General features: G+C 35.9%; 1 protein-coding gene across 5 annotated transcripts in view; it reads right to left on the bottom strand.

Moving 5' to 3' along the window:
• The window catches only part of TBCK (TBC1 domain containing kinase), a 105,106-nt gene that overhangs the window by 53,487 nt on the left and 38,850 nt on the right, over positions 1-12,769 (bottom strand). For all 5 annotated transcript variants that reach the window (XM_084285701.1, XM_084285704.1, XM_084285703.1 and 2 more), the window contains 8 exons: positions 11,819-11,868; positions 11,315-11,444; positions 10,318-10,416; positions 8,984-9,046; positions 7,933-8,059; positions 7,342-7,392; positions 6,098-6,181; positions 2,969-3,054 (listed from right to left, as the gene is read on the bottom strand). In XM_084285701.1, coding sequence (XP_084141827.1) covers positions 2,969-3,054; positions 6,098-6,181; positions 7,342-7,392; positions 7,933-8,059; positions 8,984-9,046; positions 10,318-10,416; positions 11,315-11,444; positions 11,819-11,868 — 690 coding nt within the window. The remainder of the gene's footprint in view (positions 1-2,968; positions 3,055-6,097; positions 6,182-7,341; positions 7,393-7,932; positions 8,060-8,983; positions 9,047-10,317; positions 10,417-11,314; positions 11,445-11,818; positions 11,869-12,769) is intronic.

Raw genomic sequence — 12,769 nt, 5'->3', positions numbered from 1 at the left:
CCTATTTATTTATTTATTGAATCGCCCAGTAGCAATCCCAGATAGTGAAGATCTGTTAAGTAAACCAATCTATTTTTTTTCCCATGCTTCCCAAACTAAAAGACCATTTGACATAGCAATAGAGAAAGGTGGTAAAGACAATGATCCCCAGCTAAAAGGAATAAACCCTCGATCTTGCACCTTCATATATTGCAGCTTTGTCTTCAAAATGCATTCACACATACCTCAGGCCTACAAGGGGCCTAGCCAATTCCATGCCTAACTGCTACATAAAGGTGCAAAAATGGTTAAAGGACTAGGGATGCAAAAAGAAGGGAAACAGAGACCAATTTTGAACTTCAGATTCTACCCACCTACACAAAACATGAAGAACGATCACATTCCTCACAAGATAAAAATATCAGCAAGAAGCCTCTCCCCCAGATTCACCACTAGGTAATCATGCAACAGAAGAGGCAAACGGAGATAAAGTACTTCAATCATAGGATTTTTGATTCTTGGTTAGATGAAGCCCTGTTACAAACACCTCCCGAATTATCACCAAAACCAAGCTAAGGTATCTATCTACCTGTGACAGCAGCTCCAGCAAGATGGTATTAAGTAAGTGCAGCTAGACTTTGTCATCTCTTTTAGTGGCCAGCTGACAACTGCATCTAGCTTCCCTAATTTGCAGCTGAAAGCTATTTAGAATAATTTATGCCCCGTTAGTAACATAGCACACCTCCTTGTTTTTCTTCAGCTCAAAATGGTCTGTTGTTGATGTCAGAATTATTCAGTAAAACAGAGAACAGATGCTATAAAACATTACAGAGAGTGGTGGAGATTATAAACTTCAGGAGAACGAGCGAAGAAGAACTGGAAGATTCACCGTACATACCTCTCTATTTACATGTAAATCACATAGCCACAGCAATGTACTTAATCCAGGCACCACATCAGGTAACTATATTCACAACTATTGAACCTTCAGCAGTGTTCAATATTCGGAGAGCTACATAACCTGAAGCAAATGGGAAAGGTGCCAGGAAACGCAATCTTTCCTGCAGCGGGAGCCTGCGTTTCAATGATGAAAGATTAATCAGGGTTTACTTTGATAGGATTAGTACTCAAGCACGAAACTCTGGTTCAGATCTCATTACTAAAGTGCATATTCTTCACCTTGATGGATCTTGGGCTGTCTTGTTACAGGTAAAAAAAAAAAAAAAAAAAAAAAAACAAAAAACACCTCTCTCACTGATCTGGAAGGCAGAACTTTTTTTTTTTCCAAATGACATGATTTAGAAAAGACAACCTCTCTTCAGAGGTCGCTGTTAATTTTAGAATTGGATTTTTTTTAATTATACCCCAATTTTGTAATTATTTGCTGCACTACCTACTCATCTCCTGTTCTAGACCGTAACACTTGGAGACAAGGCTCACATTTGACTATGTGCTGTCTGATGACTGGCACAACACAAAATCTAAAATATACAAAAATAGGTGATTTTTAACTCTTCCATTTGACTTGCATTTTTGGAAGGTTTTGGTGTGGAGAACTGTAACTGCATAAAGCAGGAGCTGCTGAAAGAGCAGCAAACAACCACAACAGGTTGGTTAATAGCAGAAACGGAGACCTGTAGGATGGTCAGGGAATTTACAACTACACATCCTCAATGGAAATGAGTGCCCTGGACAACAAGAAATACAGAGAAATTGCTCTGGTCCCCACAGGCTACAGCAAATAAATATTGGGTGCATTTACACAGTGATGCCGCTAACTTGATTCTCCCACAGGAAATTAAATGTGGATGTTACCCATGTCCTTTATCCCCCACCAAGCACGCAGCCTTTCTACAGGTGAATACCCTCCCTGCTTCCCACTTTCCCTCACCTTCATCCCTTCCTTCTTCAGATGTGGTTTATTAGCAGTACATGTGGCCTTATAGAGCATCCGTTTATAGTGCAGTAGCCTAGCTTTATCTTTTGCTTATTTGAATGCCACATTATCTTTTAAATTTGCATCATAAATAACATTATCAGGTTAATAATACCTTTATATGTGAAAGCATTTTTTTCCTCACTACAATTTCTGTAAACAGTGCTAATGAGTATCCACCAGTCCCAAAGACAAGCAAATTCACCCAGGAATTGTGTATAACATGATTTTGATAGCCTTGGCCTTGCTGCCTTAAGTTAAAGCATTTCTTAAGCATAATGCTTTACTGATAAAAGAACGATTGACAGGAAAACAAACAAACAAAACACATATATATTTCTTTTTATGAAATAATTTCTGTGTCAACCTTTAACTTCAGTTTCCTTCTTCGATTTTCACTTCTCTACTCTTAGAGAGGAATTCATATTGACAACAAAAATTGTTTCCATTGTCTAGTCTTAGGATTAATTTATAATTAACAAAATTTCTGTTATATTGCCCATAATACAGAATTGTTTTTCATTTCTCTCTATCTTAAAGGCTTTTTCCAGTGAAAGGACCCACCTTACATACATGTTATGCTCTTGATTGCTAAGCATTTTTCCAAGATCTGACATATCTACAGATTAACCATCAATTGTATATATATATTCTTTATTGCTTGCACAATGATTTGTCTTCTGTGTTAACCAAAAGCATTTAATTAGTTTGTAGAAAGTTTTCTATTAGTCATTTATGGCCACGTTTGTTTTGCATGCTAAACCACATTTTAAAGATAAAATTACATATTCGTTTTAAGATTAATCAGTAAATTAAAACAAGTGATTAGTAGTAATTTCATTGTATTTACCATGCCAACACAAGGGGAAGGACTGAGGTATATAAAACAATAATCAAAACTTCGCCATTTTATCCACATACCCAACAAGGTCCATTAATACACGTCTCCTAACAAACTACTATCAAAAATTTTGAAAGGCATCTCAGCCTAATTGTCCTCATTTTCCATTTTTTACTTCCTTTGAACAATATTTTTAAGAATATTCCACTTACATCTGGAATAAAACCAATGTCATTAAGATGGTTACTCAGCTCTGGATCATGGAATGCAATCATCTGGGAAAACACCGTCAAGTATTCTGAAATGACAAGCAAATTCAAGATCACTAAAAAAATACATGCCGGCACATCTTGTTATTTCATTATGGAGCAAAAAAAAAAAAAAAAAGTTTTTTTTTTAATTAAAACAAACAAGTAATCTAAAAAAAAACACAAAATAAAACAGCAAGTGAATACCAGTACTGTCTTCCTTATCACCATTATATTCAACACAGATGGAGAAACGCTTGTCTTCCTTAATATCAATTTGGATTTTCAACAAAGCTTTACTTGACTCATACTCAAATTGTGATGTATACTTGGAATGCATAGTTAAAGACTTTTCAGTATGGATATGAGCCACAGGATATTGCTGGAAACACAGTAGAATAACACTGTTTCTAGAATTTTTAAGACCCAATCCGAGTGAAATACAAAGTTTATACTCCTTTAATTGTGTTCTATGTAGTTTATTTTCAACAAAGCTAGATTTTATAATCCAGAAAAGGTAGTGATTAGTGTACAGAAACCGCTGTACACTAAACCACTGTGGTATTACTGCCTCAAGATTCGGGCATCTCAGGAGTGCCAGCCTCTCCCACCTGATGCTGCATCTGTTAGGGTGCAGATGACCTGTCAGCATAACCACTGGTGAGTTAAGTGGGTAAACAGACCCATGTTGAGTTTTGTGCCACCAAGGCCATGCTGCTTCAGAGGTTTTTACGTCTTCTCCAGCATGTTATCTCAGTCTCAAGACAAAGAAATTCTTATTCACATCCACACAAATTGGGGAGATAACAGAATCTATGCCCGAAGTTCATACCATTGTATGTGCTGACCTTAAATGAAAATAATTAAAAATTTCATCTGTAAGGTTCATCCTGTATCAGTTTTGCACCATTAAACAACCAGTCACCAGACAGGTAATAGCAAACCAGTAATTCAACACAATCCTACACATTCAGTTGTGTGCTGATGAAAACAACTTCACAATTAGTTTCCCTGAAGAACATTTATTTTAAAATGAAAATTCATATACATGATCATTCTCTGCAGATATACTACAAGTTGATAAATACCATCTTTATTTGACCAGGTTCTCTCACAAAATATAATTACTGCATGGGATTACATGGTTAATTAAGGGTCTAGTAAAGACACATGAGCCTTCACAAAAAACTCACCAATTGGGTCCAGCCAACTGCTGCTGGCTGGAATTTCATTAAACAATCTTTTGGTTTGTTTTGCATAATTAAGTGTTCCATATCCAAACATCTTTAACTGCTCTTGCTTCCTATTTAATGTAAGGAAATCCATCTGATAAGCTTAGGAAAAACCATCTATCTTCACTGTTTAGAACTGGTCAGACATGAGGAATGCTGAACTCTGCAGTTTAAACAATTTCTTCTCTCAGCCCCTATATGGAAGACACAAGGCAGCTAAAAGCTAAAATTGCAGTAGGCAGTCAAATGACACTTCTTGATGCTTTCTTGCTACCCAGTAAAACAGGAAAATTATAAAGAATTTTCCCTTGAAATTGTGTGAAACTCTGGTGTTTGACTTAAGTCCCTGGAAAGGATTGTATCAGAATACTTGAAAAAATCCTAAGAGTTCCAGTCTGTCTGAGTCTTTGATGACAAAAGGTGTTGCAAAACAACTTGGAAATGTTGTACTTCTTTATTTTATGGAATCCTACTGACCCGTACTTATAACTTCAGCTGATATTTTTGTAAAATTTTGATTCCTGTGGGTATCACAATAGGGAACCTCTAGAGAGAGAATTTTTTTTTTTATGTAAGAGTATACCCCCTTGAGAAAATCTTTACCAAGCTATTAAAGTCAGGAACAACTGATATAGTATGCTCTTTTCATCTTTAGACCTTTACAAACTTCTTTTTTCAGCATACACTCTTTCTTTATAGAAAAAAGTACGCAAAAAAGTTGTCTTGAATTGCTTTTCCAAACTATTCATTATTTTGCACAGTCAGTTCATAGTGTCTCTGATCCACTGTCCTTCATATGTTGACTCTCCTAACCATGTTCAATCCTCATGTTAGCTCTCCCTCTACTATCCAATATTTAACTGCTTTTATGGCTAACCTTTTTTTGTTGACCAGTTCTTAATTTCCTTTCTTTTTCTGAAGACAAAGAAATGACGGGCATTGTTCCTCGAGAAGCTTCACGAGTTATATAGAAAAGAGAACTTCTTATGAAGAAATACAAGGACAGCAAGCCATGCTGCAACCCACTATTCAACAAACACTTGAACAGTTGAGTTGCATCTAAAAACATTCATTACCACCTGCTTTTTTTTTTTTAAACTATCAAAGGCTTTTCAAACAGCTTCTGTTTAAAAAAAAAAAAACACAAAAACAAACACAAACTGTTTACAAGAGAAATTATCTTTGTCATCATAGACAGTGCCAAGGTGGCTTTTTAAGTCTGCACAATTCCTTCTTTGTGTCTCCTTGAAATTTACAATTAATTTTAAAGTAAAACAGACATTTAACCCCCAGCTGTTGTTTTAATTTGAGACACCTATGTAGCTGAACGCTGAACTACAGAACGTATTCCCCATGGCTCTCTAAGTCATGTCCTGTGTGGATAAACCTTATTAGTTCAGTAAGAAAATCCCCTCATGTCTCAAGCTCTCTGAATACTGTAAAACCCTTTTCCTGAGTAGAATCTACATTGTACTGTTCCTCCTCTTCACCTTGCCTTGTTATCAAGATAGCTTCTGTAACGACATGATTTCAACCACCCAAAGGGTAAGTCTACCATCTAACACTGGAAAGCTTATTCCCTCATTTTACAACTTTGCATAATCAATTGACTCTTACCTTGGATAGAACACAGACCTGTACTTGTTGTTTTGGTAAAGCTTATAGCTTTATTTTTTTCTAAACCTTGCACAAATCTTTACCTACTTTATCATGTTTCCATTATTCTTGCACACTTTCTTGTTTTATTTAAAATAAACTTTTTGAAAGGCTTATTTTATAACCACTTGAAAAAGTGTATGTATAAATGCAGACTTAATTCTGCCTCTTAGAAGAAATACAAAAATTAAAGAGATTTACTTACCTTGAATAACATGAGAATTATCCTTCAGAAAGAAGTTATACAAATACTTGGGTATGAAAGCAGACATGCAGGCATATGCCAGAGCTGGAAAGAAAAAGAAAAGGATGAAAAGGATGCAACCACAGAGGTAGAAATGTATGTATATCTAAAAATGCTTACTATTAAGCAGATAAAAAGCATAAGTTTTTAAAATCAAACAATAAGCAAAAATGATTGTACAGATACATAAAAAGGGCACGTTCCTTATTAAGAATTTTAAAAGCTCCCAACGTTTACCCCTTGATTAATTCTTGGGAATTTGGCTGAGAGACAGTCTACCTATTTTAATACAATTCTTGGCAATGGTGGTAGATCAGAGATTTAAAAAGGAGCCTTAGTTAGAAATATGGTTTTGACATAAATTATCCAAAGAAATTATACATAGTTTGGGAAATGATAAACAAAACATCAAGTTTATACCGAAGTGACATAGGATCACATTAGAAATGAATTCTGGTTTATGAATTTTCTGGCATGGAAACCACCACTTAAGTTTCTGAGCCAAATGTATGCAATTTAATTAGTAAACTAGAACATGGAAGTGTGCATTTTTCACTATTATATTTTGCTGCAATGGAAAGAAAACCAGGTTCTACAATCTAACTATAGGAACATGTCCAAGAGCAAGAAAAACTTGTTGACAGAAATATGTAAAGTTGCACAGTAGGCATGGTAAGAGTTACTGTCCTGAGAAACTAACTTCCCCTCTCCTCCATCTTATGAAAAAGCTGGGTGCAAGATAATAGAAAGCTGGACTAGGCCTGTTCTGAACAAATCACATTCTAAGATGGTAAAGGCTGGGTATCTAAAGGTGGGCTGATTTTTGGAATTTAAATCCACCATCAGCTTTTCTGAATGATGCTAGTCTGACAGGTTAATAGTTACCAAATAACATGTTCATTGAAAAACACAAGTACTAGAGAAGCATTTCTTGTTTTTCTACAGTTATTTGTACTTCCTATTACATTTTCTTTATTGTGTTTATTAATAAATACAGTGTTTGAACCCTTTGCTTGAGCAGTAGCACACCACATACTCTTTCTAAAAACTGACCATTTCTTTTGACCCATGGCAACAAGAGCTTTAAATTTCCTTCATAGTTACAGGAAACTCTTGTCTGTAAGTAGGTGCGCACACAGCTGTACACAGCTAGATACAGATAACAGACTGTGCTTCCCCTCATCCCCAGTAGAAGAGGTGCTCACCTTCATTGTTAAAATTCAAGTACAGGAATGGTGCACAAAGAGAATCAAGACCTAAAGAGGGAAGAGCCACAAAGAAACAGCATGAAGATCTCATTTATTGTATTGCATAAGATGAATTCATTAACTTACCATGAACATTTGCATACTTGATAGTGATTATAATACCTTCAACATCAGGCTTCACGCATAATGCTGAGAACAAGCGTGAAATCAGTGCATAAAAACAAAAAGGATTTAAAATTGTTAAAACTATAGCACTGAATTGATTATTCTGCTTTGGCTTTCAAGAAATGCAATTTACATTCCCAAGAACTTGCCCAGTAGGTTCTTCAGTGTTTGAACTAGAATAAGCAAGAGATTTTTTTTTTAAATGAATTGATTGAAATTTAAGGAGAGCATAAGAAAAAGGCGGGCAATTTTACATTAAAAATTAAATATAAATTATTAGGATCTAAGTTTGCAATAACCCACAGATTCATTCTTCAAAAGAGACAAAAGGAAAGCAATCCAAAGAAGGTGTTTTTTGTTTATTCTTAAGTTAACCGTAGCTTTCCAGGTAATTATCTGAACTTGCTAACTAGTCAAACTCACCTTGCCAGTAGACCAAATCAGGATGGGAAACAACCCAGGCCTTCAATACACGCCTAAACTTTGCATGACCCTCTGGTGATGACAGCAGTTCATCATACTGATGGCAACGAGGAATATCAACTTCAATCTGTACCACAGCCAAGCATACAATATAAAGAAATACATATAAGGAGTCAGGACAAGTGGGGAAACACTACAGCAATCATGCAGCACTAGAGGTGGAAGTCAGCCAGACAAAATAGGTCAGACCACCACCAAAACCACAGTCTGTTTCCCCCATCACTCTCAGAAATGTAACTGAAAGGGGACAGGGCACTAACAGCCGCACTTAAAAGATTAAAAACAGAGAGGGTTTGTTGGTTTGTTCTTTAATAAAAATAAAAATCAGATTCATGTTTTAAGAAGGGTTCTAACAATTGAAAGCAAAAAAACAACAGATTACATCTATCTATCTATCTATCTATTTTTAACCTAATCTTTGGCCTATTTCAGGTGATACCTTTGTTCAACAGGGTAATTGAATCAGAGTACTCAGAAAGCTGTACCCAATTTGATGGAAACTACGTATTCAGCCAGCTGATGGAATAGTTGTTGCTCATGGTGTCTATTTACATGTGGTAATAATTCTTGGAAAACTTAATTATTCAAGAAGCCATTTCTGTGAAGCACATTTTACTTCAGAGGATCTCAGGGTACTTGGTGAAGTCCGGCATCAGGTCCAAAAGGCACAGCAAATATTCAATAAAAACAGACTTTTCAACAACATATCAAGAAAATTGTTCACTACACTTTACTGTTGCTACAGAAACAGAGGTTCTGAAGTAAAAGAAGATTTCACTTACCAGGTGTTATAACTCAAATTGAGCTAAACTAGTTGTTCCTATCAGTTCTGCAAGATCCTTGCTACGGCACGAATAAGGTTAGAGGACAAGGGAAACATTGTAGTATGATCAACCACATCTGCCATCACAAACAAATGACAGCCACTGGTGGAAAAGATCTTTGCATTACTTCAACTTACAATGTTTCATCGCAACAGAAGTCTTTTTACCTGTCTGTCTGTAGGAATTGGTGTGTCTTTATCAATGGCATCATATTTTGCTTGTATGGCACCCTAAATGTGGAAGAACAGATGAAGTTAGAAAGCCCTTACTGATGTAAAGGCATATTATAACGTACACACAGATATACAAAAACTGACTGTTTTTGTCAAATACTTTAGTAGGCAATTTTTTTCTGAAAATATATACTTTCCCAAAGTACAGAAAATTCTCACTGCTCAGTTTTAACAAAAGCATCTTTATCCTGCTATATTTCAGGATATATAGACCTTTCTGTGACGTTCCAAATACCCTTAGTGATTTTCTGTTGTTTACACAGGAAGCAATATACTTGATCCATTTTCCATTTTCAAGTTAACTGAAGCTTTCAATTTAAATTAAGTAATCTGCCTTCGACACTGCCAAGTGGCTTTCAGCATCAACTGCATAAAGGCTGCCTATTAATTACTACTGATATTACCAATATATACAACTTTTAAGTAGCCAGTACATGCCTAAATCCCGGAACAGGTATGCTCACAAGTGCATTTTAATGTTATGGGACAGGGAAATACTACCTTCATTGTACACATGCTAAGCTGATGAAGTATATGAACTCACCAAGCAGGGGCCAGGCCAGACCCCTGACCAGCAGTTATTTGTTTCCTTTACAACTTTTTTTTTCATCATATTATACGGCACTCAGCTGATCACACCCTAAGCTGGATTTCCTAAAAAAAGTACCTTGAGATATGTAATCTGTAAGAATCTCTTTGCTGCCCTACTGAAGATTGCAAGCAGAATAGATGCAAAAGCTGAGCTGTTGAGCAATCTCTCTGAGGGGACTTCATTTCTGGAATGTTCCTTTGGGCAAAGGACACTTTATTTATTTATTCTCCAATCTTTGGAGGATGTGTATTGGTTAGTAGGTGAAAAAAAGATATATTTGATATTTTTCACCCTGATTTGCCCACCTATCGCTGACTGGGGAAGAACTGCATTTGCCAAAAATACTAAAAATAATAATAAAAAAAAGTTAACTACCAGTTGTATTTAAATAATTTCACAAGATTTATTGTATGGGTACTATTTTTTCAACCTATAATCAAAATGAAATATAAAGTCTTTAAGGCAATATTCTTTGAAATCAAATAATGTCAGAAGCAAGAAACGTGCTTGAACAGTCTTTGTTCATACAATTTCATGCATCATTTTCTTTAAAATTGCACTAATTTACTTGCCAAATCTTCAAATCCTTTCCGGCTTTCCTGTCCAACCAATTCCTATCCCATTCCTTCCCTGGTCAACACTGGAATTTCCACAAATGGCTTCCCATTACTCTTACCTCAACACCCAACAGGGCAGCCCAGGTTATGCCTCTCAGAAGAGGAGGGATGTCAACCCTGGCTTCTTTCCAAATTTGGTTTTTCTTATATGGGTAGGCCTTCAACGAGAAGAGATTAATAGCAAAAACATTAACACATAACTGAAATGAATCTAATCCCCATTCTGGGAAGTTTTTTCTACAAACGACAAACTGTGTCAGTCTGAACAGTGAATGCAAGTTTTCCAACAAGCAAGTTTCATTCCTAAAAGGAAACCCTGGATGGCAAAGTATGGTTAGATATTAAAAGACCCGCTCTTTCTCATAAATGTATTCATGTGCCTTGGTATATATTTGATATATAAATTTGGTGATACTAATTATTATTGTTTTTTTTAATTACATGTTTATACTCATATATCCAATTTTGTTTCATTTAACATTTCTAGTTTATGCCTTCCTAAGGACTGTACCTGTTAACTCAATCTCACTCTTAAGCAAGAATCCATCTCTCTGCAAACATATAAGTAGGGTTTGGTATTCCCTCCCCTCCCCAGTATGAAACCCATGTTTGTATCACAGCTATAGAGGTTAAGACTGCTGTTGTTTTCCCCTACAGTACTGCTTGGAAATGCAGAAATATGCACAGGTGTATTTATACCTGTATTAGGTATACATACCCTATAAAAGGTATAAATCAGGGAATCAGTCAGGAATAACTGGAATAGTAAATCAGGAAATCAAGGATGCAGGATTAGTTTCTTCAGTAAATAGCAGGTATTAGCAGCAGCTCTATTTTTATGTGCATGCTTTAAAGTCTACTTTTATATTCAGCACAATAAAGAGACCTATTTCTCATATTTTTATTTTCAATCTTGTTTTATTTTTGTAAGGCATTCTCACTCCTCTCCTTTGCGGTCTCTCGCATCTCTGCTTCCTTTTTCAATTACTTAGTCCTTCAAAAATCCTCTAATTAACAGACCGAATCCAATTATCCAGCATCAGAAAGATTCCATACCTTTAGGAGCCTGTCAAACAGGACAATTCTGTTTAGCTGGTACTCTGTGTCCCTCTCCCGGATGATCAGAGGAAGACTGGCAGCTGCAGACAGCTCATTACTACTATTTGAATGAGGTAAAGTTGACTGGCTGGAAAAAGAATTAGGATAGTAGTAGTAAAGAGCAAAAAAAAAAACACAATTCATTGTGAAAAAAAATGAATACCCAGTGATGCATTTTTGAGTCAGAACCAAGTATAAATGGATAATTTTAAATATTCAGCACAAACAGTTGATTTACTGAACAGGAAAGCAGGTTGGAATTCTCAGTTTGGATTCAGGGCCCTAAAGCCACTGGTGCTGAGTGCCTTTCAGCTCTGACCAACTTTAAGAGCCAAAGCAAGACATGCTAGGTTTGCTCTTGGAAGATGACTGTCTAGCTGCACGATGTGCTACTCAAAAGTAGTAACTCAAAATTCAGTCCCTTACATATACATGTATATGGATTTACACACACACACTTACTCATCTTCGAGTAATGGATAAAATGCTTCCCCACCAACATCTTTCAGTCTCTGAAATGAAGAAAAAAGACAATTCATAATCAGAAAGCTGTTCAGAACTCACAAACAAATACTTAGTGGGCTCTGAAAACTATTACTTTACAATTCATTTACCAAGTTTAGTAGCTTGCTCTGAAACCTGTCTTAAGCATTAGCTCAGCTCTCAATCAGCAAAAAAACATACAGCCTTTAACACTAGAAAGTTTTACTAATACAAACTATTTTATTATTATTTTTAAGAGATAACGGAAATCATTCTGCCTGAAAAGAACTGTTATTGTCTACATAAACGTATTTACACATGCACACACAGAAAAAGCTTCTATAGACCATGGATTAATTGATCAATATTGTTTACTATTTTTTTTTCCTTGCTTTTTGACATGGACTTCCTATCTAAGTAGCTGCAAAGCAACTGCAGAGCTTGGTTTTATTTTTTTAATCAGTTCAAACGTTATGTAAATTTGAGTTCCTTTTAGTAGCAGCATCTTAAAGCTGCACAGAAATACAGACACTCTCTGGGAAGGTGACAGACAAGTGTGCCTGGACTCTTGCTTCAAGTTTTCAGACATCTTTGGTGCATCATGATTAATGTTTAATACCATCCTCCCTGCAGTGCTCTGTTTTGCAGTTCAATCCCCAACTTAAAGGCATACAGCTCACAGCCTGTTCCTCCTGGGATTGACAGAATAGTTCACTCTCAGTTCATTCAGACCTGATCCTCTTTTGATTTCAAGCACCATGCTCTGCTCCAAGAAAAGTGTTTGAAGAATTGTGTAAGTTCAAAAAAATTATTTCAACTAACATTGCAAGGTTCAGGCTTGTATCCTCCCCAAATAAAACTGCAGTACACGTTTACTGCAGTTTTATTTGGGGAGGATACAAGCCTGAATCCTGCATGCTGCTGCATTTA

The sequence above is a fragment of the Netta rufina genome (genome assembly GCF_964035555.1).
Source record: "Netta rufina genome assembly, chromosome: 4".
NCBI lineage: Eukaryota > Metazoa > Chordata > Aves > Anseriformes > Anatidae > Netta > Netta rufina.
Note: the sequence above shows the minus strand (reverse complement) of the source record. Positions and strands in the feature narration are given on the sequence as shown.